The sequence below is a fragment of the Prosopis cineraria genome, unplaced genomic scaffold, assembly GCF_029017545.1.
Source record: "Prosopis cineraria cultivar Desert tree isolate PC_DT_omini unplaced genomic scaffold, ASM2901754v1 PC151, whole genome shotgun sequence".
NCBI classification, from domain to species: Eukaryota; Viridiplantae; Streptophyta; class Magnoliopsida; order Fabales; family Fabaceae; genus Prosopis; species Prosopis cineraria.
This window is the reverse complement of record NW_026555478.1, coordinates 26069-53665: the sequence shown is the minus strand read 5'-3', so window position 1 is coordinate 53665 and position 27597 is coordinate 26069. Positions and strand designations below refer to the sequence as shown.

Genomic DNA, 27597 nt, shown 5'->3' with positions numbered 1-27597 from the left:
TGTACCTTTTTCTCAAGCTGTTAAGCTTGCCTTTGTATTTAAAAAAAAAAAAAGGACAGAAACAACAAATTCTAAGACAAATAGGCCCGGCCGCCGGGACAGAGAGAGGTCAATTGAAGACAATTAACCTGCTAGGCCTTTTAGACGCATATACGCCTTCATGTCCCTTCAAAATATAAATATATAGGGCTAAACAACTATTTACTACAGCCAAAAAAATGACAGAATGTGAATGGCAGTTAGATTGAAGCCCGGCCAACTTTATTGAATTTAGGCATCAGAATCTTTGTTACACTGCTATATCTAATACATGGTAAAATGATAAATGCACTCCAGAAAACACATATACATTAAGCGTATAGACAAGTTCTTGAACACTAAACCGATTGGGCAGTTTACATTCTCTGATGTTTCATTAGGGGAAGTTCTTTATATAAAAACAAGCTAATAAGGTTTAGATGACTCAATTATCAAATAGCAATCACATAGAATGGAGAAATGCGTCCCAATCAGACAAGTTATGAGCAACCAAGACACCTTTCCATTTACCACTGTCCTGTTTCAGGGGGTCAATATATATATTGCAGAATAGCACTCCTCATCATCATCCATTCACCTACCAAAGAAATTCTTCGCCCTGCTTTGAATGGTCTGCCTTGCAGAAGTAGATTGGACCCTGTCTCAAAGATTGCCATCATCATTAGCCCTCTGAATTATGGTGAATAAATAAATTTCCATCTGTCTAAGCTTGGAATTAAACAAGTTCACTTGTAAAGTACTGAGGTAAAATTTCCAGCTGGACATTGAAAGTTTGACTCTTCCCATTAGTAGCTTATGAAGCCCGAGTTCTTCAACCATAGTAGCACCTCTGCTAGTCCATCTTTCAAATTTCTGGGTCTATAATCTAGCTCTAGTTTAGCTTTATTGCAGGAATATTCCCATCGATGCCTTAAAACGTAAACTGTCTGCAGCAAGATTGAGGCATGGAAATTAGAACAAATCACATTATATACCTGAGAACAGAACAACAGCAGAGGAGAATTCTGATCAAATATGGACGGGAAGTCACCATTTCTTTTAGTCTAAATCAAGTAACTTACTGGCGGACTGATGAGGGGAAGCTTTCCAGTTATTCGAGAGAATAAAACTGACAACCAACCATATGCTTCAATCACCCACAGAGGGATATTAAATAACGGTCTTCTTGTATTAGTGACGACAGCGGCTATATCAAAAACGTGCCTAAATGATGCATTTTCACCTGTTAGCAGATACCTATTACCAAGTTGACCTTTTTCCATTGCAGCAATGTGTCCCTCCACTACGTCATCAACATGGCTAAAAGAAAATCTATCATTTCCGTAGCCAATGTAACCAGGTAATCGTCCATTAAAACGTTCAATGATCTGAAGTGTGGCAGCATCAAAGTGCTTTTTCAGTAAGATGTAAGTTAATAGGATTGAAAACGAAGATATCATGTTAAATCATGCAGCTGGTGCTTATATAGAAAACCAGTAATAACAAATGAAAGAGGTCAGAACATCAGTTCTGAATGCATTAATTCCAGTAGTTTGCCAGTAAAATAATACTGCATAGCAAACTATAATGAAAAAGAAAATTAACTCCTTATTTATATTCTAAAACAGGAGGAAGAAAAGGCCAGTTGTGAAATTAAGGGCGTGCAGGAAGTTGGGCATGACAGGATACTAAATAAAAACAAGAATCACAAGTTTTTCAACCAGTTCATTGTCACATCTCTACCAAGCAGACCCTAATTTCAGTGTCATGACGCCTTCCTCATGAGTTTGGCTTGCAGTACTGAAATACTTAACAAAAAAACTTACAACTTACCCTAAAATCCGTAATGCATAGAGCATCAGCCTAACCTAACTTTGAACTGTGGTTTAGTGCTCCTCCTCTTGCTTTCCATATAAACTCAATCTCAATCGCCTCATGAATTTTATGTATACACTAAAGGTGGAAAGCTGAATCGTAAAGATATGATCAAGGATCTGAACAACAAACTAGATGCTAAATTTGCATTAATACATAAACAAAGTTGGTTAAAAACAGCTGAAATTGAATTTAAAAGAGAAAGCATCAAGGGAAATCACAAAATTGCAATCCACTTGTACCCTTAGACTAAAGCTTATAAGCTTCACACATCGGTTTTGCTCCATATTTTACATAAATGAAACGACGGGCATCGAATATGAACTCCTACCAAAAAGTGTCTCCCTATTCCAAGCGTGCATGATACTAGGTAAAACACATATATAAGAACCAGACAGACAAGGGATCATCTTTCTCATCTGATTAAACAAGAAAAGGGAATAGTATTGCTATAAGTTAAATTAGAGTTAAAAACCAGAAATAGTACCAGTCGACCAACAATGTTTCCTGCCGTAACTTTGCCAGGTCCATAGATAACCCCGGGATAAACCACCACTAATGGTATACCCTCAGACACAGCTTGCCTCGCAATTTTATCCGTAGCAACCTTTGATTTCTCATATTCTGTGCAGAAAAACTTTTCATGATGGACCTGTGATTATAATTGAATTTCCGAAACCAATACGCAAACCTAGTAAGAAAAGCTCATAACATCTTCAGAGTATAACTATGGCGAGTAAGCACCAAATAAAAACTCTTCCTACTTGATTCTCATCAGCAATGCTTCCATCAGTTGGTCCCAGAGCAAAAAATGATGAAGTGTATACAATTTTCTCCACTGTATTTGTCTGCTTCACTGCCTCCAACAAATTTTTCAACCCACCAACGTTCACCTAATACAATTAAAAGACAATTGTCAAGGTATCAGATTCGGTTATGTAAAATATATTATATATAGACAGAAAAATGAAAGGTTGCACGCTGACAGATAAGAATTTAGAGGGATCGGGAAGCCAGGGCTCGACAAGAGCGGCTAAGTGGAAGATGATGTGGCAGCTGGAGCAGGCAGAGAGGAGAGAAGCATAGTCAGTGATATCACCGTAGACGATTTCAAGAGCTCCGGCATGGGCAGGCGAAGTGAGGGCGGAGAGATCACTGGTTCGCCTTGCAAGGACCCTAATTGAGTACCCTTTGCGGAGCAAAGCATTGCAGAGCCTTCCCCCGAGGTAACCGGATGCGCCTGTAACGAGTATCTTCATCCCCTCTCTGTTTTGCTTGAACAGATTGGAAGCCACTTCACCGTCGCCCTTCTTCCAGTTCAAATCAGGCTATGTATTGCACTTGCCTCCCTTCCGGTGTTGACTTCCGAATTCCGATAGGTGGTTACTTTCTTCCTTTTTCCTTTTTATTTGGGCGCTCTTCCGAATCTCCGAAGTCTAATGAGTGGCTTCACCTTCCGCACGTGGTTTCGATTTACCTTTATAGGCTGTAACCATTTATAGCTTCCTCCAATTACATATTCCATGCTACTACTATAGTTGTATCTATATCACTTCTAATGCTACACAAGCCGAGCCGGAGGCACCACTAGCTAGGGACACATTTCCCAATATCAATGAATAGGGAGGCTTCCTTTGCTTCAAAATGCGTTGCCTGGGCCTCCTCCATTTATAATGAACATCTTTTGTGTTTTCGTGCTATCAGTTGCTGCCCTTTTTAACCCTATTAACTTCTTGGCATGGCTTCTTTTGTTTCTTTCTCTTAAATTATTTTTGTCGAAGGCATGAAAGAGCTCAGTGTATTACACAGCACGGGGGCAATTTAATTAGACTTGGTTACATTCCTGGTCTTCAACATTTTTTGTCTGTCCATGAAAGATCTTGCAATCGATATTGGTGAACAGTTGATGTTGGGTTGCCTTCGCATGGTAAATCCAAGCTCAAAAATAAAGCCCAATGGTGTGGGAGTTTTATAAGAAATTAAAAAAAAAAAAGAGTCTGTGCCAACGAGTGAAATGAATCTGAGCCTTTATATGGAAATATTTCTGTTCCCATTTAAAATTTTGGATTTTGCGCCTCAGGCACGTCCGAACCGTACGGTGAGTGCATGGAGTGTTTTTTTTTTTTTTCCTGTCCTAAAAGTGGATGAAGGTTTAATGCTATATGAAAAGCTTTCATTTTTTTTCTCAACTGTGCGACAACACAGACCTTTCATCCTCTCTTTTGTGTTTTCTACCTTTCCTTCCTTTGAGTGCATTTGTTGTCAGAGTCAAAACTGTGTTCAGCTGCATAACTGTGTCCCCGCATAGAGATATCCCATCCAATACAATTATACAGATATGTTTCCTCCCCATAAACTATTAGTTGATGACATTATCATGCGAGAGTAATAATAATTTCTAGGCTTAATATTTATGGCATGGAAATGTTATAAGGCTTGTTTTTTTTTTTTTTGGGAAAAAAGAGAATGGGTTGTTGAGAATAGTCAACTTCATTTCCCAACGTGTTGCTTAGATGCAGGGATATCTTGGCTTTTCCCACCAAAAAGGATCTTGTGTCTTGAATATTTTTTTTTAAAGTATTATAATGTCCCCATGTCTTCCTTTCTTTAATAATCAACTGCATGACATAATATAATATATATATATATATATATTCAATTATTTATCTTTTTTTATAAGAAGGCAATTATAGTAATAAATAAAAAGAAAAAGTAGATATAAAGATAATCTTAAATGCATCCGGTTTTGGTGCCCATCACATGATAAGCAATATGGAATATGAATAGTTCAGATTAACAAATTTTTTTATATTTTAGTTTATTTTTATTAAAATAAAAATGGAATAATACTAAATATATTTTATTATCGCTGTGGATGATACAAATTTAATTTGAATGATTCGTTTAGTATTAAAATCTGAATCATCCAAATTTTTGATCCCAAAACCAAATTTATGTTAACACATAATTAAAAGAATGGCTGGGGAAAGTAAAAGTGGGAAAAACAAAAATATTAGGACATTTCTTCTAAGTTTACAAATGTTAAAATCCTATAGGAGCTTGAAGACATCCTAATCAAAGAGATAATTTTGTAGACCCAAAGTTTTACAAATGTTAACATGCGAGATTTCTAGATTTAATTAATCTTAAAAGTAAGGGTGTTCATCTTATATCCATCCCGATTGATCCAGTATAGTTTCAATCATATAGGAATGGGTCTCGTCTCAGCCTGAAAACAATCGAGACATAACTTTATGATAAGAGATAAAGAAGAGGTTCGGGATAGGATGGGACACGTGTAACATCCTAATTTTTTATATAATAAAGAAATTGTGGAATTTAGGTTTTGAGAAAAAAAAATGATAATAATAGAAATTTATATTATTTGAGGTTATTTAGAAATAATATTATGGTTGGGTATTTAATTATAAATTTAAAAATTTAAATTCAAAACCACATAAGCAATATTTAGTTAAGATATAATACATAAATAATTTTTTTTATGTATGTGTTGAAAAAAAAAAGAGAGAAAGTAGAAGGAACAAAAAAAAAGGGGGTGGAAGGTTGTTGTTTCTAAGTCCCACATTGGTTAGATGAGGGAAGAGAAGAGGTGCCTTCATGTATAAAAAGGAGGGGGTGTGTGCATTAGGAAGCATGAGAGGCTAAGATGCAATTTAGAGAAAATTGTAACTTTTGGCCCAAAGGTTTGAATAATTAAATTCAAACCTATAGTTTTTTTTAATATAATTTTGGGACTCACAATCCCATTTTTATATTATTTTTCTCTCTTCCTCTCACGTTGCTCGGCGTTTTCTCGCAAGGGGGGATTATTTTCTTTTTCTTCAGGTATGTTCTAACTTTCCTGTTTAGATTAGCATTTAAAAATTTATTTAATTACAAAATTAATTTTATAGTTATTTTCTAAATAATATTAGCTTTCTAGTGATATGATTATTTTGTAGGATAGAGTAAATATTTTGATTAGGATTTTTCTATAGGATAGTTAATCTGATGATATGATGGATTAAAAATATAGGTTAAAATTCTTAGGGATATAAAAAATATTATAGAATATTTTTTTAAGGTTGAAACTCATGTTTAAGAATTTTTGAGTTAAAATCTAGATCTATATGGTTGAATTTATGTGGAATCTGAGACGTAGGGATAAACCTATGATTATGAATAGGTATTTTTGAGGTTATAGAAAGGTGATTTGAGACTTCAGGATAATTCTAAAATTTTTAATTTATTTTTGGATGAATTTTTAGAATGTAGAAGGATGAAATTGTGATACTAGAAGTGAATTGAGGATAAAAAAAATAGTTCATTAGGGTACGAGAATTTTAGAAAAGAATTTGGGAAGTTAAATGAGGCATAAATCTTAAATTAGTGTTAATATGGACTATAGATTTAAGACTTTCTAACTCTTTAAATTAGAGTTATTTATTTTAATGTAAAATTAATATATAGTATTGTGAAATAATTATGTAGATTATATTGACAAAGATAGTGGTGAAAAAGGAGTTGTGAAGGGGAACTTGTTATTCAAGACACAAGGTAACCATTATTAATGTGTTGTGATGAGTGTGTTTGTGAATGGTTATGTGTTGTTTTGTTGTTTGGAAAAATTATGAATTATTGAAAATAAATACTGTATATACTTGTTTGAAATTATTGCCAAGTGGGTTAAAATTTTATTTTTTTATTTATCATGATGAGATATTATTGTTCGGATATATTCCTGTTTGGATATTTGAATGATGCATGACTTGTCAGGGTATTTTAATGTATGGTGTTAATGGGAATTTCTGTTCGGTTAATTATTACCACGTGGTAAGCCCTCATTGGACCCAATGAGTGGCGTGTCGCTTGGTCCAACTCACCTTTGGCCGGGTGATTTGGCGTCCGAGCATGGTGAAAGGAGGATATAAGGTGCAGTCATGCAATTAAATACTTGTTCGGTTTGTTTGAAAATATTATTCGGTTAAATGTTTTGTGTGCCCACTTAGCAATCGCATGATTAGTTACATCCGCATGCATCATTACATATTAATTTTTGGTTACTGGGACTCTTAAGTCTCATTCCCCGTGGTTAATATTTTTACAGGAGCGAGTCCGGCCGAGAAAGCACCAGAGGTGTAATTATGGTGTATGAGACACCATCTTTTACGTTGCCTCTTATTTTGGATTATACAATGTATCTTGTGCCAACTTAGAACATATCTTCTTTGTGAAGCATGTAAACTCTAATCCTTTTTATTAAAAGTATTTATATGACCAAGAGGATTATATCTGTCCCTCTTGATTCATGACCTGATTTAAATAACATGCTATGAGGATCATGTCTGTCCCTCATGGTTATAATTGCTTTTTGAGATATTTTAAGACCTGTGGTATATTGTCTTGGATGTATCATGGTAGAAATTTTTCTACCATGATAAGGGTATGATAAGGGTTCAATGAAAAAAAAAATGATTTCTTGAATTAATAATTTGTGAAAAATCAGTTTGTAAATTTGAGGGTGTTACAACACGGGATTACCATCGAGATGTCCCGGCTCCTCCCAAATATTATATATATATATATTTTTTTAAAATAAATATTAAATATATTAATTATATTAATATAATTTATTTTTATATTAATTATATTAATTATAATTTCAATACTTGCAATTCTTATGTAAAACTAAAGTTTTTTATATTAATAGTTTTAATGATATAGAGTAAACAAATATATCTTTTTTTATAATATATTAATTATATTAATATAATTTATTTTTATATCTATCTATTTAATAACTTTTATTTATATCATATTTTTTTACTTTATTTTTAAAAGAGCAATTAGCTTAGCACATTTCAACTAAAATAGAAAAATAATGATTTGATATTATGCTCGGTTTGCCTGTTGTTGCTGCTCTTATAGCTTAAAAATTATTTGTAATTGCTATCATAATATGGAATTATGATTAATGTAATTTAATAATTGACTTTAAATTATTGTGATTTATATACTTGTATTGTTTTGATTTTAAACTTAATAGATTATATGATTTAAAATTTTAATAAATGTTATCGTCTAGATCTTACTTTGACATTATCTGATTTATCGAGATGACGAGACGTTCCAATCTTATCTTGATTCTTAAAGAGACAGGAAGACTTTCAAGATGGGATGAAATACAGGACAAAATTTCAACCCCAGGCTTTTTTCAGGATGAGACATGGGGCAGTGGTGTCTCGATCCTGTCCTGATCTTATTCCGTCTCATCCCGTGAACACTCCTACTTAAAAGTGCTTTTGAGAAAAATTCTAAATCCATAGTAAGAGAGCCCAACACTATAATTCATGTTTAAACAGTGATTTATGAGAAATATTCAATTGTAGAGAAAATTAGTTCAATGGTCTCAAAAAATGCAACTCTCACAAATTACAAATGATATTTTTAAATATTTTAAAATATGGCCCATTCATAAAATTAATTAGATGTGTTTTCCTTTTTTATCATTAGAATAAATTTATTATTAAAATAAAAAATATTTGAGTTAACTAATTTTTAGCTGATTAAATCTTTCATTTTTATCATAAAAAATCATATTGTGTGTGCTCCCTTTTTGATTTATCATTTCTAAATATTTTCTTCACCATAATTTCGAATTTAATTTTCCTGGATCATTATATTCATCTCTCATATAATGCTTTTATTCATTAGAATTTTTAATCTAATTTGCCTAGATCACCATCTTCATCATGGAGCTTTTCTTCTTTTTTCCTCTCTGTTTTTCTCAGATATTATGAAAAGGATATTAGCATTAAAAATAAAATTCCACTACTGATCTGCAATACTATATCATTGATATACAACTATATATCAATGATAAACAAATTAGTAAGTTTTCACTGACATAGCTTATATATTAGTGATAATAGTATATCACCAATATATTATTGTAAATCAATATAACTAGACATAAATTTATTTATAATTGATATACAGTCATATATCAATGATGCAGTATCGCAAATCAATAACATAAAAAATACATAATCATTTTTTTCAAAACAGATCAAACAAAATCTCAGGAAACCCTTATTTGAACTCTAGCTTTTGTAACAAAGTCTGATCGGACTTTCTCACCTCGAATTTGCAATTTTAATGTGGCTTTGTGTAGAAGTTACAGTTTCGAACTTCCTCACCTCGTATTTGTGATTTTTCAACCTGAATCTATAGCTTCCAGTCTGCCTCAACTCTTGTTCTTATAGTCTCCTGACTGAATCTCTAACTCCATTTATCCATAGGCGTGAACTATTTAGTTGTCTACTGTCAGCTTCTTCACCATCGTGACCAAGAGTATAGTATCGTTTCTATGTCTTCAGATGGGTGAAAGCAAAATTAGCGTGAAAAAGAGAAATTAGAATATTGCAATGTTTAAAGATAGTTTTGTCTTTTAAATCGAAGATAATTTGAGAAACAGTCATTATCTTGATTTAGAAAAATGTGGGTTATTAATTTTATTTAGCCATATAATGTTGGCTAAATTTGCTAGAGCCTAAATTGATGGCTCGAATTTTATTTTATTTATATATTAATGTTAATAAGATTCGGCTGTTAATTGGTTATTTTGTTCGGGTTTTAATTTGAATTTTAATTAATTAAAAGTCCAAATTAAAAGTTTCCCACAACATCAACTTACATACTAATTATAAATGGAACAATGTGGATACATGTTCATTTGTTGATTAAGGTTTTTATTGTATTTCATTCATTTTTGGATCTATTGTATATTTAGATGCCTCTCATTATTCTTTTAATCACTTTATTAATTTGTATGATTATTAATTATTTTGTATTTGTTAACTTGGATTATTTGTTTCACTGACATTGTTCTTGCCATCAATTTTGCAAGATGTGACCAACATATCATAGATCGGGGCATTTATGTTTAAAATATGGTCAACTGAATTTCATCAAACAATTCAAAAGGTTTTCAATTGGTCTTTTTTTTTCAATATGCTAAATATAAGTATTTATATCTATTATCTTTTTTAAAATGATGCCAAATTTTACTATTTTACAGTTATACGCGTACTGCACAGGTAATCAAATTTTTGGAAGTCATCTCTCAAATTTTACTTTAATATAGGCAGTTTTCAATATAAAATTATAAATGACTAAAAATGGTATTTTAAAAAAATCAACACATTTTTTTATAAATAATTAATTTAACTAATTCCTTTATTCCCTGTAAAATTAATTATTTAGCTCCTATTTTTAAGATCAGGAGCATCAATGCGTATATACCAGTACTAAAAAAATAATAAACGTTAGTGACCAGGAAATAGGGAGCAGTACCGAAGTTAGAATTTAGAAATATATCACTTTCCAAAAGCACTTTGTCAACTCGATTTGGAACAAACAGTCAAGTGATCTCAAACATAACAGTATATCTTTTCCGGTGAAGTCAAGTAGCTGTTCAATTTTTGTTCCAGAATGACGAACTGCTTGACCCATCACGATGTCCTCCCCTAACAGAAAACAAACAAATCACATTTAAGGTTTCACCCTTTCAGCCTCTTATTTTCGGTACTATACATGTCTGGGCCTTGGTGAATCTGCCGGGGTCCAAACAGTTGCCTACGAGTTTGAAGGCAACATCACCTTCAAAGTTCGAAGTCATTACTCGTTGGAGAGTTGTCAGCCTGAGTCCTGCGAAACTAGTCAACATCCTACAACCTCGAGCGCCATATGCATTTTATAGGATTGAAAGAACCATGCCTCCTTGTACCAGCGAATGATCGTGCATTCTTGGAATTTGATCTGATATCCCAATCCTCAACATTCTCAGGAACGCATATATCAAATAACGCTTGGCCAAGAACCCCATACGCATTGATGCTGGGGCGAGCCCGTAAATGAATCAAGCCTTCCTTGCGTTCATCTGGCACAGAACCAACACGTTTACCCTCGTAATAATTCATTGAACCTGACAACCAATCATCAGAAGCAACAGCAAAGCCCTGAAAACTGGTTGAAGTCGTTGCAGCTTTCCTGAAATTGTTGATTGGATGTAAGATTCCATCTTTTGCTCCCTCAATGCCCAGTCTCTTATCTTCAACGGGTCTTTTTCTGGAAATATAAATTGTAGCTGCCTTGCCAAGGATCTCAGTGACTGCAGCCTTGTAATCTATTGGATGGTGCCGATAATGACCTGAATAAAATACAGTAAGAGAATGGGGAAAGTCTAGTTACTGTGCTCATTGCAGTTTCATGAAAACGCAGGTCTCTTAACCCCTTGTAACCGCACTCAAACAGAACAAATGATGCTATCATCTTTCTGCTCTCAGCTTAGTCAAAGTTGACAAAAACAGGAAGAAAAAAAAAACGATGGGCAGTTGCTTTCTCAGCCAGGACGTTAATGTGATGTAAAATGTAAATTTAAAAATTTTCCCAGTGAAGGACTAACAAGCAAAATGGCTTTTCCTGCCAAAATAGACGAGCAATAGCTAGAGTGATATTGACAAGTGACAACCGAACTTGCATAGATATTAAAGCATGCTACTTTAAGAATAAAATCATGACAAGATCTTCATCGTTCAACCAGGCACAGGTCTGTCAAGTAGGATCTTCTCACAAATTAAGTGTAGACTGCAGATGCTTACCTACATGAGGAGAGGTATCCCATTTTACCATTTTGACGTCACAGCCAAGGTCTTTTAGTCGTTGGACAAAATTTGAAATAACTTGAAAATGAGCAAGATCGTCATTTTCAGAACAAAAAATGAGATAGGGGGCCTGCATCCTCTGCAATAGAATGTAACTCAATAAGGACTAAGTAGAAAATTAAAAAAAAAAAAAACTAACAGAACAAGAAAGGCAGAAAAGCTTGTTCTTTATCATTGACCACTTACAATAGTGGAGTAAAGAGTTTGCCAATACTCAGCTCGCTGTGATTCAAACCTGCTGAGGAAGAGAGCATCAAGACCAGATGCAATGCCATTTGCGATCCACGAAGCAAACCTTGGTGGATGGGACATTTTCAAAACAGAAGGGTGTAAAAGAAATCGAGCACCCAAATCACTGGTGAAATCAACTGGACTGGAATCATAAATATAGCCAGAAATAGAGTCTCTAACAAGCTGGTAGTCAACCTGTGTTGTTAAAATGGTTTACAAGTTTATTGAATTATCAGTCAGCCAAAAAGTTAAAAGGGAAAAAACCAAGAATCCTGGATATAAAGATCCATGTCGCAGGAAACTGACTAAAATAGTTTGTACACGGAAACAGGACAAATTAATTAATGGAATTACAGAATATTTGAATTTGGCTTTCAACACTATCATGTGATATAATATATGTAATTCAAGCATCCCATAAACTGCAGATAGAAAAGACATGCATACCTTGTTATGTCCTTCACACTTTCCCTCGATAATCTGAAATCAAAGGGAAATTAAATTGTCATAAGTCAGATTTTATTATGGTATGATGTGGGAAAAATTTAACAACAAATGAAATAATACGACATTGATATATACTCTTAAAAAGAAAAATGGGACGAACAAGGCGATAGAGTATAGAATTGAATACCTGAAGAACCTCAAACATACAAGCTTTTGCACCCCCGGAAAAAGACGCAAAGACTATGGGGCAAGGCCTAATTCTCAGCACCTGCATATTGACATGCATGAAGAGGCATTTCACACGCTTCAACCAACGAGTCAATTTTTTGACTGGACTAAAATATGTAAAAGTGTGGCAGAGTGTTTAAAAAAATCTGAGTTATATTCCACTTGAAAGTTGAAACTGCTTTTTAGGCGACCTAAACTACTTTTTTTTTTCTTTTTGCCAAAGTGGAGAACTAAGATAAGACTAACCTTCACAAGTTCATTGAGTATGTTAGCAGCAAGACTTGTTGCTTTCTCAGGGAAGAACCTGCAATAAAAAAAAGCAAAATTATAGAGAACAAAGCATTAGTTTATTATGCTTCCAGAAAATCCTTCGAAGAAAGGCTCGCAGAAATTTGAAGATCTACTAAAAGCATCGTATAGATGCAGAACATAAGGGGAGATATAATTTCTACGGGTAATAGGGTTGCCGGCTCGAGTATATAATTATTTCCATGAAAATATCCAGCTGGTTGGAATTACTATCAACCAGCACTCCTGGCATTGTCAGATTACAAAACTATCAATCTTGCACTGTGTATTTCAATTATCACCAGCGATTCATTTTTAAACAGAAGTATAGATATATAAGGTGAAGTTGCAAGAACATAAATACACCAGATATAGGGGGATGATTGATCGTTAACTTCGTGATTAACATGAAAGTGGGGCAATCGGGGGTCAGACAAATTTGGCAAATAGAAACTCACATATTGAGAAATTGGGAGTGACAGATAAGCGAATTCCATCCGATGGATGAGTAGAGATCTACGTATTTATTCAAGTGCCTCTCGTCGCTTGACATCCATGCGAATACCACAACTATCCCTTCAGCTCTCTCGGGCACCAGATTTTGTCCCCAGTAGAACCTACCCCCAAATCCCCACATTTTCCTCCCTTTTTTTCAAAAATAAATGAAATAATTCTCTACTGTAGAACTCCAAGCATTTAATTTCTAGTCTTACAGAGCTGAGAAGGCGAATTCCTAAACAGCAGCTGATTCGGATTGGATAGAATGAAGTAACTTCAGGTCAATACGGGCTCCCTTTCTTCGCATGAGGTGGTAATTTAATCGCAGCTTTTGAAATCGGAAGACGAAGATTGTGCTAGATTCAAAGGCGAGCGTTAATGAACTTGTTTGGAAGCTGTCGAGCCTCAACTCAAATTTCACACTTCCCAGAGCTGAACCTTACAAGACAGAGAGGCACTCCTCGCTGTTGCAGCACAGGATTTGGTTTTCAAAAGATCATTTTAAACTTTGTTTTACCCAAGAGATGCACAAAAAGTCAAAAAAACCAACCTTTGTGCCACGTTCTCGAGATAAGCACGATTTAACTTTTCCCTTAAACTTGGTCGCTTGAGTGACGTTCAAGGCTTTGAGGCTTAAAGCCCTCGTGTTGATTGCAACTGCGGTTTTAAAAATCTGGACCAACCAGTTCAATTGGTTGCTAGTCTGGTCCAGTTATAGTCTGTTTAGTTTGATGCAGTGTAAGGAGATTATCTATAATTCTAATGCATTACATGATTTTAGCTGTTTGGTTGACACCAGATAATATAAAGGGAATTACATCATACACTATAAAGAGGATTACATTAATAAACCTATGTAATCCTCATTACAACCACATTTTATATCAAAATACCCTTTCTTATATAACATACCAAACAAACACATGTAATTCTCATTACATTACATTCCATTCCATTCCATTCCTTTGCTTTGCATTGCATTACATTACATTCCCTTTGATTCTTTGAACCAAACGGCTATTAATGTTACAGAACGGGAAGGGAGGGCTGTATAAAAGAATGACTCGGTTGAATTTGGACCTAACTCAAATCTTTTTTATAAAAAAGACTAAGTTAAGCAACTCATAATCTGACTTGATCCTAATATAGTTTGAAATTAAACATGATCAGACTGATCTAGTAAGATTAAAAGACTAGTCACGATTTTATCCAGCATCTCACTTTCTTTTTTTGTTTTATCCATGAGAGGCAGTAATTTATTTAATATAATAAAATTGTTTATAGTCATGTAAAATTTATCACAACAATAACAATTATAAATTCAGAATAATTTCCAACAACAACAAAAAATATTTCAGTTATGATACAAATTATTTAAATCAAACAACCTTCAACAACATTCAACATGTGTAAAGTCTATTACACCAAATTAATAATAAATTTCACTAATAAAAGAGGAAGACTGAAGATTATCAATGTTAGAATTTTACTCGATATTCATGACTTCACAAATATAAAACACAAAAAATACTAATTATTATTATAAATTAACTTATTATAATAATTAATAAATTAAGTATAATTGTATTAAATACATTTATAAGACCGGATCAAATCAAGTGGTCTAGATATTTGGTCTCTTATTCAGTGCAAACCAAGAAAAAGTCTGATCTTTTTGGTTTTAAAAGATTAATTTTTATCTAAACAGGATAGGATCGAACTTGTCTTGAGTTGGACTAAATCTTACTGGATTGAAGAATTTTTACACAATACTACTCAACGAGACCAGTCAAGAACTGATAAATGGGTCAATGAACTAGGAAAACTAGAAAAACTGACCGATCTACCGGTTCAAGCGATTTGGCCTTTAACGGTTAAAAAATAGGTATGAGAAGCTGGAAAAAAGATAAAAAATGGAGAAATAAAAAAGATTGAAAAAAAAAATCCAAGAAGAGAAGATATTTTGTTGTAAACATCACTTTGGCGTGCTGCTTCCCAGCTTCCGTTGTAAAATTTGCTACAAAACATGAGATTGAAGGAAAAATGCCAGAGATTTATTTGTCTCTCAGACCGACGACGGAGACAAATGAAGATAACCAGCTCTTGAAAATATAGAAAGGGAGCACGAAATTTTTGAAATTATTTTTATTTTATTGTTTTAAGGATTAATGTTTTATACAACATGTTCTGAAAAAATAATAAAAATAAAAATAAATATTTTTTATTTTTTTTGTTTTTCAGAATAATAATCCAAGAACACTTAAAAGACATTTCTGTTTTTCTATTCTTTTTAACAATATTTTATTTTTTTTATTTTTCAAAACACTTTTTAAAAATATATTATTAAATAGATTTTTTATTTTATTTTGAAGAATAAAAAACTGCCAAACAAGCCTTAGCTTTTGCCTCATAAAAGTAGCCATTTCTCTCAAAGTATTGGCATATTACGTCTCGAGGGCTTGTAGTAGTGATTTTAATATCATTATTACTCCTTCTTTCTTTATAAATAAAGTATTTTTTTAAAATTTATTTTATTTTTAAATATAAAAATGACAATAATATTTTTAATTTATTAAATAATTCTACCTTTATCTTAAAAAATAGAATAGATCATTAATGTATATCTTTTTACTACCATCATGATATTAATTATGTATTATCAAGGGCAAAACTGAAAAATCATTGTGTATTTATGTGAGTTTAACTAAATAATAATACTTTATTGGTATGCGAGATTCAATTAAAAATACTTTATATATAGGGATGAAGGGAATATATATTAATATGTCATAATCATACTCTCTCTGATTTTATTCATGAGATGGGGAGAAAAGATTTTTTTTTGTTATATTTATAAGTCATATCATTAAATTTTTATTATAAATATTCTCTTTTACCTTCGATTGAATATTGAGGAGAAAAAATACATTAATAAAGTGTATATATTTAACAGAGATAAAATTAAAAATTTATTAAATTTTAAAATAAAGTTAATAAATTTTTAAAAAAATTTAATACTGATAAAATATATTAAAAATAATTTATAAATAATGACAGAGTAGTGTCAAAGAGAGGTGGAGAGGGCAGGGAGCCGAGAAGAGAATAAAGAAGAGGGACGGCCATTTTATAAATTTCTGTGCATGCATGTTAGTGGTTTTGTCTTCGAAATTACGGAGAGGACGTAAGTGCTATATAAAGTAGGTACTTATATTTTTTTTCCAAACAAATTTAATGGTAAGGTATGAATATTTTATAAATTTAAGTACCTTTAATTGAATATTTTTTAATTTAACTGTTGGTTATTGGTAGATTTATTTTATTATTTTTATGTATATTATTAAAAATATTAAATTATTTATAAACAGTTTAACCACATCCAACTAATAACCCTTAAATAAGTATTTTATTTAATTTAATGATGCGTTTGATTTTTAAAATTTTAATTATAGCAACAAAAAACTTTCAAAACCAAAAAAATCCTGATGGCAAAGAAAGAAGAGCAAAAAAAAAAATCATATTATTGTTGACTAATAGTTATTTAATGCACACATTGATGTTGGATCATGATTTGATCCGTTTTATCAAACGTAGTGCCCCTTTAGGTTTAACTTAGCTGCGCAAATAAAAAATTAAAAAATTAAGGATATGTTTAATTTTTAATTTAAAAAAATTTATTTGAAGAATTTACTTATTTATTGAATTTGATAAAAATATACTTTAAATGTATTTTCAAGAATTATTCAAATAAGTCTTGAATTCTGATTTTTTTATAAGAAAAATTATAAATAGAGATCATACAACAACATTGACTATACAAAATTTTTAAAAATTCAAGCATGGTACTAATTTCTAGCCCCAGTTTAGGACTTGTTTGGTTTTTCATTTTTTGAAAATCCATTCATCAAATATTTTTTATGAAAATTAGTTTGATAAAACTCAATTATTATAATAATTTTTATCTAAATACATTTTTCTTAAAATTTAATTTAATAAATTAAAATATATTTTGATAATATATAGTGAAAAGTAATTTTATGTATATAATTACAGAAAAGAATATTGATTTTTTGATGTGTAATATTTATTGCACACATGCAATATATTTGAAATGATTAAAATATATACTCACTTCGTTCAAAAATATAAGACATGTTTTGAAGAGTTAGATGTTCAAAAATATAAAATATTTTTAGTCTTTCGAGATATAATCATTATCTTTTTTTAAAAGTACCCTTATTGATTATAACTTTATATTTATTGTAGGGTATTTAATAGGGGTAAATATAAGAAGATAGGGTTAGTTTGAAAGTAGATAAAAATTTTATTGGAGAGTGAGATTCAGTTAAAAATACCTTACATTTTTTAACAAAGAGAGTATATAAATCAAAATTTTAAATAGCAAAAATTGATATGTTAAATAATGCTTACCAAAAAATAAATAACATCTGTTGATTAACCTTGCTCATTATTTTCAGTCTCATAAATTCACTCTCCTTTTTTGTTTGTTTAACCAATTAAGTGCGAAGCAGTGCTGAGTGATTACTTTTCTCAAGCTAATAAATTTTTGGGTCAGTGCTGATGATCGCTTCCCATATGATTTACCTAGCCTCCCTACAATCTGTGGTTTATAGAAAATTACAAGCTTAACAATCTATGAAAAAAAAATAATGCTTGGTAAATAATCATAAGGGTATGATAGTAAAATAAAAATTATTCACTTCCTCATTAATGCCCAAACTCCAACTTCAAATGCAATCGGCCAAAAAAAATAATCAAACCCAGACTTAAGTGAAAGTAGCTTTGGAGAAATGGACTTTTAATGACTTTTTCAAATGACTTTGAATTTTTTTGGTAAATCAGGCAACTTTTATATTTGAATGCATCTTTGAGTCATTTCTGAATACATCCTAGAGTAGGCTTTCGCTCTTTGTAGTGGAAGAAAAATTACAAATTTAAATCGTTAAATTAAACTTGATTATTTAAATTTGATAATTTTTAAAGATAAATATTTAATTTAAATGGTTTATATTTACAGTGGAAGGAAAATGTAATAGAGAGAAACCTATCTCATACATTTCAAGGCACCCTTTGACCCGTCGAATTGCATTTCAAGTGAAAAGTTCTTCAAATTAAAAGACTGTAGAAGCTTAAGTGAAAATGTTGAAAATCTTCAAATAAAAAGTTAACTCATTGATTACTTGAATAAGTACCATTATATGATATCATCATCCCTCCGAATGCAAGGGAACAGAAGACATTTAACAAATTGTTTACAGTAATTAACAAATTGAGTATAGTAAAATGGACTAATTGACCGTAATGTGAATATTATCTCTGATAGAATAATATCTGCACACAATAATACACCAATTGTTCACAAATAACTAACCAATTGTATGACTAATAAAAAAAAATCAAACCAATTACTCCCTCCGTTTCAATACATAAAATGTTTTCTATGAGCTTATTTTATTCTTAAATATAAGGAGTATTGTAACATTTTTGAGTAATTAGATAATTTTACACCTGTCTTCAAAAAATAGGAGACATATTGATTACGTACTTTACCCACTACCACCATGATATTAATTGATATTATTATGAGAAAAATTTAAAAATTATTGTGATTTAATGGAATTTAAGATAAATAATGAACTTTTATTAATATGCATGATTTGATTAAAAGCACCATAGGATATAACGTGCACAAGAAAGGAACATGTTGAATTGTAACTTCCTCACATGTCTTAAAGGCAATATACAATTAAGGGTGTGTTTGAATTTCAATTGATGAAAATTGATTATAAAAAAAGCTTATTAACAAAATGTGATAGTGCTTGGATAATATTTTTTTAAAATTAATTTTTATAATTAAAAATGTTTGACTAACTTTTAAGAATCAATTATAAAAATTGGAGGAATAGGAAATATTCAAATGTTAAAAATTGATTTTTAAGGGGGGAAAAGGTAATTTCTCCAAAATAGAGTTCTACAGACTTGAAATTGTTTAGATAAATTTTTGCAAAACTATAATTGTAATCACAGGACTAATTCTAAATGTTAAAATTTGATTTTCAGGGAGGAAAAAAAATAACTTCTCCAAAATAGAGTTTTATAGACTTAAAAATATTTAGATTAATTTTTGCAAAATTATAATTTTAATTCCAGAGCTAATTCCAAAAGGAAATCCACATAGACCCTCAAGCACCTAACCATTTTTGATGTGTTTCTTTTCGAGTTCAGGTCAATAGCAGCATAAAAAGTTTCCTTCTTGGAGCTTGTGAATGACCACACATTTGATGATCACGGAACAAGGTCTCAAAGACATGCATTAAATGTGTGGCGAAATGATGTTTGAATTTTGCTAAAAAATATGCTCATGTTATTTAATGTCTGTATTTAATGTCTGACCACGTCTTGATTATCAAATAAAATTATCTCTGATGGAATAACATTTATGCACGATAATATCCACTCATTCCTATGACTTCCTTTGAAACTCAATTGATGGGATTAAAAAGCCTTGCCTCTTATCTCGGAACTTTGCCACCAAAAACAAAAAATTAGAGAAGTCTTGACTTTAAAGAAGCTTAAAAATTAAAATAGGATCTATATTATAAAACTTTGCTTGAGAATCACAATGAAACTCAATTATCTTTAGGTTCGTGTCCTTCAGGACAAATATAAATGCAATAATGTTATCATTTTCATAGTTTATAAAATCAATTCTTACTTTTACATATGGTCTAGTACTTATAAAGTTTGGGATCAGTTCATATCTCATGTGGGATGGAAGGTAGGAAGTGGCAATATAATATCTTTTTGGTATTACACATATACCCCCTTCTTAAATCCTTAGTCAAGTATGCGATACCTAATGCTAACTCTATTCTTTATGATAAAGTTATAGATTTTTGTTCTAGTGATGGCAACTGGAAGGTTGCTCAATTATACATATATCTTCACTTGAAAATCATCAATCATATCATTATTGTTCAACCTCCTCATCCTAATGTAGATGATGTTAGAAGCCTTCAAATGATGGCAGCTTCACAATCAAATATGCGTATAAGGCATTGATAATCTTTGCAGCATTAAAAACTTTGAAATTTAGTTTATGTCATACCCTAAAAATAAAAGGTGACCGACATGGGTGCGAACCACTTCACACGTCCCCATAAGCCTTAAGATAAAAATTTATTTTATTTTACAAAAGAAAGAAAAAAATAATAATCAAATTATATGAAAGTTATGATAATTTTAATACTAATTGTCATAAGAAAGTTTTAACACTTTTGTAGAAATTTTGATAAAATATTTTCTGTAACTAGGATCTTTAAAAAATTCTACAACAGCAAAAGTTTAAAAATTATAGTATAAATTAGGAGCATAGTTCCTTCTAGCTACTAATCAATATACAAATTAAAATAAAGGTTATCAACATGTGGAGTAATAAATCTTTCTTTCAAAGTGAAATACATAAAGCTTAAATATTGACACCAACAAGTAATAATAATTTTATGAAATATTAAAAATAAATTTAACGGTTGAAATAGAAAGTAAAAAAAAAAGTGAAGAGAAAAGAAAATGGAGAGAAGGCAAGACAAACAATGCCATTTGAAACAAATTCGAAAGAAGTGTTTATTGTGTTTTTTTTTTTTTTTTGGTTGGGTGCCAAAAGAAGTGGGATATTGACGGGAAGAAGAAGTTTTCGAGGAGTACTGGCGTACGGTAGCATTCGTCGGCGGAGACACGCCAAATCGCTAATCACAAGCGCACTTTAGCATCATGCCGTCAATGATGACGGAACCACCGAAATGATTGAGCGGAGCACCTAATCCCCAACAGCTATTGACAAAAAGCGCCACGTTAGCACAAGCACGATCCTGTGTTTCGTTAAAAAAAAAAAAATGCGATTAGGGAATCGCGATTACTATTTTGTTTTTGGGAACCACGATTACTAGATTCAATTAGAGGAGCTAACAGAGCAAGAATAATCACGCTACCGCTGCTTGGCCCGTCGGATAGTAAACACGAATCACAGATTGGCGGTGAAGTTGTCATTTTGAACCTGTCGTGATTCATCGATCTATTTGGAGTGAGCGCAATCTCAGATTGAAATCGTCAAATCACTGCCCTTTTCGAAGAAAGAGAAAGAAAGTGGGCGATGGTGGGATTGGGATGAGGATAAAGAAGAAGGGCAAGCGAGAGGGCTATGGCGAGAATTGAGTGGGGGCTTCAAGGAAGAGGGAAGTGGGTTTGCTCGTACAAGAAAACTGCTATCATAGTTTGCTTTTTCAACATTGCGGTTGCTCTCTACTTTCTTCGCACTCTTTATGCCTCTCTTTATATCTACTCGGGGAACGTTTCGCGAAGCAGTAAGTATCGACCTGAGGATTGGATTTGTTGGCTAAATATATATATATATATATATATATAAGGATCGGGTGGATTTTCTTCTTCTTTTTTCATGATAGAATTACTAGTGATTGTCGATGTTTTCTGTTCTCCTCCCTGTCTCCCATAACAGAATAAAGTATTGAAATAGGTTTCTGCTCGAAATATTGTGGGTATTTTGGATTTTTAATCTTTCATCCTTAAAACTGGCCTCTGCTTAGGTGGTTTCCGTAACTTAAAAACCCACTTCTGCTTTGTATTAACAGCGTGCTTTACTTTTTTGATACTAAAACTCCAAATCCTCTCATTCGATTTAATTTTGAATTTATCGTCTTTCCAGTTGTCCCGTATACTTCGGACCAGATTCGGAAAATGGAAGAATCAATCCAAATCCGTAAGGCATATAAACCCCAGGAATTGGTTAAATGGGTAAGAACCATCTATGCTTAGCTCGAGCTATCACTTCCTCGTGAATTGAACAGAAGTTAATCTATTATAAAACCGTTGTACCAAAAGGTTAAGGTACTGGAAGGGGAGTTATCAAGAGAAGAGAGGGGGTCTCAGTTGCCTCAGCATTTAAGACAGAAAATAATGGATGAGATATTGCTGACGCTGAGGAGCTTGAATTCTACTGCCACGAACACTACCCGGAATATTGCCATGGAGCAAGGTGAGTCAATGCCTGTAATTTTACTAATGCGAATATAATATTCCTACCTTTCCGAACCTTGATAAGCGTTTTAGTAACTCAATTTTACTTCGATTGTTGGAATAACAGAATGTCAACAGCTATCTTATTTTTCCCGGCCAGATTCATTTGCCATGGGCGGGAAGGTGTAAAGGTTTATTATCAAGTGGTCATGTATCACTAGTGTAAATTTTGAGTCGAAAGAATAAGCTTATTGTTAAGAATTACATACTGAGTGTACCCATTTTGAAATTGGAAGAATTTGGCACTTTGGACTGGTGCTATAACTGATGCTCTTACTTTCGATGGATTGTCTTTATACTGAGATTGTTGGTATTTCAAAGATCAGACACTTCATAGCAAACACTTTTCTTTTGGAAGGAGCAGGGTTGGTTCGTTGTGTGGGAAGGAGAAGATTCAAGCGTGCGCCACATAGCTACTGCATGGACATATTAATCTTTTTCTTCCTTGCTAGCTTGCTTGTTAGATGCAAATTTTGTAATTCAAGAATTAAACTAGCTATGTCTCAGATCAAGCTTATTAGATGCAAATTTTGTGGAAGTCTCAGGTCAAGCTAATATAAGCAAAGATACTTGCTGCTAGGTTTTGCTTAGTGAGGAAATACTTTAGTAAGATATATTAGCAGCCTTTCTTTCTTCATTATAATTTGAACGCAAGCAGAGATTCTTTGATTTGCTTGAAAGTTATCCTTCAATCCTTTTGTGTTTTTTTGGGGGATCATTTGATTTAGTTTGAAACACATTCCTGGTATTTTTATCTAGTTGCATGTAAGGTGATAATTAACTGCATATTGCCATCGATGCCATGCAAGTTTTGGGTCTCTCTCTGCATGAAAGCTTTTAATTGTTACCTGTGTTTGAGAGATTTGAGGTCCTCTGGTGCCTGATCCTTGATCTTAAATGGATTTGTGGAAAATAAGACATAAGTTTGATAGTGGAGGCATGAAGAGTTCCCTATTCTTGTCTGCATTAACATTGCGTGAAGACGATACAAACAAGCCCGATTGCAAATGATTGTACCTTCCACTTGGCAAAAACTTGTTTACTTTTTCCTTTTTGAATCTCAGTTTTTCCCCAAATGTGTAAAGATTAGTAAGTAGTTATCATGCAAACCTGGATGCTTCATTCTGGTTGTGGTGATGGTATTGAGGGTTTAATGAGATGTGGATATGCACATGGTATGACTTATCCTGCGAGTTTTTTTTTGAAAAAAATTTCTGCTTGGACAGGCCATGGCTTATTGTAATCGGGTATGGTTGTGACACTTCAGCAAGCACTTCTTCTCCTCAGTCGTTGTCTTGTTTAGTTGGCAGATGAGGTTAAGGTTGAGTTGCTACATTTAGAATGTGAAACCTGGAGAGAGGAGAGTGGATGGTGAGGTTTGTCCTTCAACACGGGATACTTGAGTGTGCTGCTTTGAGTTTTTGGTTTTCTCCACGGGAAGATCTGGCTTTCACTCTGCTTGTTTGGCTTTCATCCTTGCTGAGTCACTGACTGATGCTATACTAGTTTTTGACTGTGCAGAGTAGCAATAAAGAATGAGTGATTTTAAGAACTGAGAAGTGAGGTGAAAAAAAAAAAAAAAGCCAAATAGAGGAACTCTATATGGGAAATTGTCCTTGCGTCTGTATCTTGTTGTACCTGACCTTTATGTTGAGTCCAAACTTGAGAGGTAGTTATTCTTTGTAGAGCAGGCAACCATCTCATTGACGTGGTGGAGCGAATGTATTGTTTCTGGTGTTAGAATTTTTTTCCCCTGGAGAGCTGGGCATTCTAATCCAACATTTTCTTTGAATTATTCATAGCTGTTTTAATTTAGAATTCTGGATACAAATTCAGTTATGTTATATAAATGTTAAATTGCTAAAATTTGGCAGATTCTTTGCTTATGTATTTTTGACATTGATTCTCTCTCTTTCTCCTTTTGGTGATATTACTTCTAAACAATACAGAAGCAGTTGAAAGTTGGCGTGAGGAAAAACTGAAGGAAGCTAAGTTGGCTCTTGTGCAATCGACTTCTAACTCAACCGTTGCTCGTAAAGAGGCAGGTATGACCATGAGTAGTTTTGTTTTCCTATTGTTTCTGTGATGGTCTAGTTGGTTGTGTTATGCTTTTGAATCCTTTACTTGTCTTTTCATGTTACTAGTAACTATTGCAACTTCTTAGGGATGCTAGTAAGAGCTCTGGAGTCTGATTGGCTTGCGCTTTCTGAAGAAATTGGCCTCTGGATGCCTGGTGAAGTTGCTAATGAGGAACATGATGATAAACCTGAGGGTGAAGTAGATTTTGGTAATATAATCTTCTCGTGTTCATTTTTCCCCCTCTAAATCTTAATGTAATGTCACCTGAGTACCCTGTCTGATACAGGAAAATGAAGCTGCAATACATGTTCTGTTGAAAATTTGGCACTAGATTGGTTTGCTGGCTGGGGAAACATGCATACTAATCCTAGATTTGGGTGCTAGAAATGTGCATATATTTTATGACGCAAAAATTTCTTCTTTTTATTTACTGAGCATGCTTTCTTTCAGAGGAGGAAATTCTTCCTGGCAGGCCCATGCCTCCGGAGTGCCATCCTGAACTTCACACAGATTATGATGGTGTGGCAGTAAGATGGGGTCTTACCCATCACAAAGATAGTGCAGCTGATTGCTGTCAGGCTTGCTTGGACCAAGCAAGAAATGCCAAAGAAGGTGAACGGAAATGTAATATTTGGGTTTATTGCCCATCTGAGTTTGGTTGTCATTCTCCAGATATCTATCAGCACAAACATCAAGAGTGCTGGCTGAAATATGTGAGTTCTACCTGATGATTCGCTAAATTTCCTCTTCTCTACATATTTGCAATGACCTGATTTTTTTTTTATTCTATCTCAGTAAATTTTCTTGGACTTTACAAATGTAACTACTGGTTTGGCCTACTTACATTCTTCCTGATCATGTTCCTTCTTGTTTTCCCTCTGTCTAATATAGTCTTCCTGATGATCTGATGCCAGGCTGAGAAGCCACGACTAAATTTTAAGTATAAGTATCCTGAATCATATCGAAACTCCCACCCATCTGCACCAGTGATTGTTCCATGGGCCTCTGGAGTGGTTGGGGCATGAGTTGATTAACCAACACTGAAGTTATTATGATCAACTGGAGTCACTCTGTGGGTACAAGCACAGAAAGCTATCAGGCAAAGCCTTTGTCATGTATGCCTCCCATCACACTTCTGTTCTCCATCGCGTTCTTTGTTAAAGAAATGAAATAGGATACATTCTTTCTGTCTCTTTCACTGTTACTATATATATATTTTGGGGTTTTTTTTTGGGGGGGGGGGATGGTGGGGGAATCATTGAGACATGGATGGTCATTTAGGATTAGACACGATTTTTGACAGGCACGGAGGCAAGGTGACTTGACAGAGTTGTTCTGTTGTGAACTGCCTGATAATATTATTCAATTTGTCTTCGGGATGCAGAACCCTACTCTTGATGTAACTCTTGATGGCGATGTTGATAGAGAACTTAGGATGGGAATATATGGTACACCAACTAAGCTAGGTGCACCAGGACAGTGAGTATTCATATCTAGTGAACTCCACCTTTTTGAGTTTTGACACATTTTTCATCGGTTTGGTGCAACTCTCTTGAGCAGGCATTAGAATGAATCATGTTATTGGTATCTCCGTTCTCTTGGTCCTTCTCATCTGTGTTTTACCTACCATCAGTTTTCCATGAATTCTGCTTTCTCTTTTAAAATATCGCACCGAACTAAAAATTATGTAATCCATTTAATTATAGCGAGCAGACTTATGGTCATCTGCTTCTCCGAAGCATATAGGTGAAGCGCACCGAACTAAAAATTATGTAATCCATTTAATTATAGCGAGCAGACTTAGTCATCCGCGTCTCCGAAGCATATAGTTGAGGGAGAATTTTGATATTACAGTCTTATATAGAGCAGACTTATGTCTCGTCTAAGATCGATCCTCAAAGGAGCAAGGACTTGTGCCAATTCTTTGTTCTTGGCACCCATCGGCCCGTGCCTGAGTTCTAGTCTGATCTGACAAAATCATAACAGTTTGGGAACATGCCAGGGTTTAATTATGAACACAAAATGAAAAATTAGCCGTACTTGTTTAATATCATAAAATGTTACAGAGGGCAGTTGTTGGAATTCATGGGTAATGATCATTCCAGGGTTTTATTTTACCAATTTTCATACAAGGCAAAAATGTTGACTTGACTGAAATTACCCCTTTCTGAAAGTAACATACGAAGGTTGGTCAAACGGAGAAAGTAACATACGAAGAATTTGTTTTTTTTTTTTAAAAAGAAGCTCTGGAACTATATTTTAATTTGATATCTACATTATAATAGTTATGAAGCACTGAAAATATAAGTTATTATTAATACTAATTGAATAATTCTAACATAAAAAGTTGCAGTTTTTTACTGTTTAAGATGCTGCACTTCTTTTTTGTAAATAACATTTAAAGAACATTTAAACAAATTATTCAGTCTATTAATTAATCTCGTTTAAAAAATTATGTTTAACAGGTCATGTCGTAAGAGATAATGCACATTTAGTGCATCCACGAATGGGTGAAAAATAAAGATGGAGTTGGATTTCTCACCTGCAAAGGAGAGGGGAGAAGAGAATAATGTAAATTTGAACTGTTAAATTAAATTTAAAAAATTAAATTTGATGATTTTTAAAAATACAGATTTAGAGAGACATAAAAAAAGAAAAACAAAAACAAAGGAGATCCAATAAAGATGACATACAAACGTACAGGAACATTTGGCCATTCATAATGTGCGAGAATTTATTTTTCTTTTTAGTTTTTTAATAAAACCAACACGAGAGACCTGGCTCTGTGTTGATAGTTTTACTGTTGGGTTCTTGCATTCTGTGGTGGAGCTTGTGAGGGACCATACGTGTATGGTGTGATCCGCAAGGCCAATATCCAGAAGTTGATTCACTCCATCTGTGCGACTGGGATTCACGGCTTTAAGCGGATGCGGTATGGTTGTTTCTGGACTTCCAAGGATTAAACAAGAATCATTAACTTGTATTTTCAAATGTCTCGTTTCTTCATCTTTCTCCTGCTTCATACTCCGACTGATTTTGTAGATGGTAATTTGGGGCCATTTTATTGTTCACCATTTGGTGAGCCCACCATGATAATTTG

The 27597-nt window shown here is 33.0% G+C and overlaps 3 protein-coding genes and 1 long non-coding RNA gene across 7 annotated transcripts; 2 read left to right on the top strand and 2 right to left on the bottom strand.

The window, feature by feature from the left end:
• Positions 1–239: 239 nt before the first annotated feature.
• Positions 240–3519, bottom strand: LOC129295592 (uncharacterized). 2 transcript variants are annotated; one of them, XM_054934130.1, is made up of 5 exons: positions 2880–3519; positions 2658–2786; positions 2381–2545; positions 1101–1430; positions 240–965 (listed from the first exon to the last, which is right to left on the bottom strand). In XM_054934130.1, the coding sequence occupies exons 1-5, from the start codon at positions 3150–3152 to the stop codon at positions 825–827; spliced, it is 1038 nt and encodes a 345-aa protein (XP_054790105.1). In that variant the 5' UTR covers positions 3153–3519; the 3' UTR covers positions 240–824. The 2 variants fall into 2 exon arrangements, with proteins under 2 accessions (XP_054790105.1, XP_054790106.1); XM_054934131.1 differs by having other exon boundaries at positions 1101–1406; positions 2880–3512.
• A 1925-nt stretch (positions 3520–5444) lies between these two features.
• Positions 5445–7252, top strand: LOC129295593 (uncharacterized). Its single transcript, XR_008589589.1, has 3 exons — positions 5445–5739; positions 6385–6450; positions 7001–7252. It is a non-coding gene; the product is annotated as an uncharacterized LOC129295593 (long non-coding RNA).
• Positions 7253–10253: 3001 nt separating this feature from the next.
• On the bottom strand, positions 10254–13879 carry LOC129295602 (uncharacterized). The gene is made up of 8 exons (XM_054934142.1): positions 13861–13879; positions 13271–13774; positions 12771–12828; positions 12484–12564; positions 12297–12329; positions 11805–12044; positions 11556–11697; positions 10254–11104 (listed from the first exon to the last, which is right to left on the bottom strand). The coding sequence occupies exons 2-8, from the start codon at positions 13447–13449 to the stop codon at positions 10623–10625; spliced, it is 1215 nt and encodes a 404-aa protein (XP_054790117.1). The 5' UTR covers positions 13450–13774; positions 13861–13879; the 3' UTR covers positions 10254–10622.
• A 7139-nt stretch (positions 13880–21018) lies between these two features.
• LOC129295599 (uncharacterized) lies at positions 21019–26084 on the top strand. Of its 3 annotated transcripts, none has more exons than XM_054934138.1 (7): positions 21019–21688; positions 22048–22136; positions 22224–22377; positions 24368–24463; positions 24583–24705; positions 24948–25210; positions 25389–26084. In XM_054934138.1, the coding sequence occupies exons 1-7, from the start codon at positions 21526–21528 to the stop codon at positions 25395–25397; spliced, it is 897 nt and encodes a 298-aa protein (XP_054790113.1). In that variant the 5' UTR covers positions 21019–21525; the 3' UTR covers positions 25398–26084. The 3 variants fall into 3 exon arrangements, with proteins under 3 accessions (XP_054790113.1, XP_054790114.1, XP_054790112.1); XM_054934139.1 differs by having other exon boundaries at positions 21020–21688; positions 25293–26084; XM_054934137.1 differs by having other exon boundaries at positions 21024–21688; positions 25412–26084.
• The last annotated feature ends 1513 nt before the right edge of the window (positions 26085–27597 follow it).

What these genes read in the sequence shown, in the direction of transcription:
- LOC129295592 (XM_054934130.1), bottom strand. Translation starts at nt 3,152, where the DNA reads ATGAAGATACTCGTTACAGGCGCATCCGGTTACCTCGGGGGAAGGCTC. An exon ending in ATCCCTCTAAATTCTTATCT is followed by an intron (nt 2,787 to 2,879) that starts GTCAGCGTGCAA and finishes TAATTGTATTAG; the next exon opens with GTGAACGTTGGTGGGTTGAA. An exon ending in GCATTGCTGATGAGAATCAA is followed by an intron (nt 2,546 to 2,657) that starts GTAGGAAGAGTT and finishes TTATAATCACAG; the next exon opens with GTCCATCATGAAAAGTTTTT.
- LOC129295602 (XM_054934142.1), bottom strand. Translation starts at nt 13,449, where the DNA reads ATGTGGGGATTTGGGGGTAGGTTCTACTGGGGACAAAATCTGGTGCCC. An exon ending in CACTCCCAATTTCTCAATAT is followed by an intron (nt 12,829 to 13,270) that starts GTGAGTTTCTAT and finishes TTTTTATTGCAG; the next exon opens with GTTCTTCCCTGAGAAAGCAA. An exon ending in GTATGTTTGAGGTTCTTCAG is followed by an intron (nt 12,330 to 12,483) that starts GTATTCAATTCT and finishes CTTTGATTTCAG; the next exon opens with ATTATCGAGGGAAAGTGTGA.
- LOC129295599 (XM_054934137.1), top strand. Translation starts at nt 21,526, where the DNA reads ATGGCGAGAATTGAGTGGGGGCTTCAAGGAAGAGGGAAGTGGGTTTGC. An exon ending in TGAGGGTGAAGTAGATTTTG is followed by an intron (nt 24,706 to 24,947) that starts GTAATATAATCT and finishes GCTTTCTTTCAG; the next exon opens with AGGAGGAAATTCTTCCTGGC. An exon ending in AAGAGTGCTGGCTGAAATAT is followed by an intron (nt 25,211 to 25,411) that starts GTGAGTTCTACC and finishes ATCTGATGCCAG; the next exon opens with GCTGAGAAGCCACGACTAAA.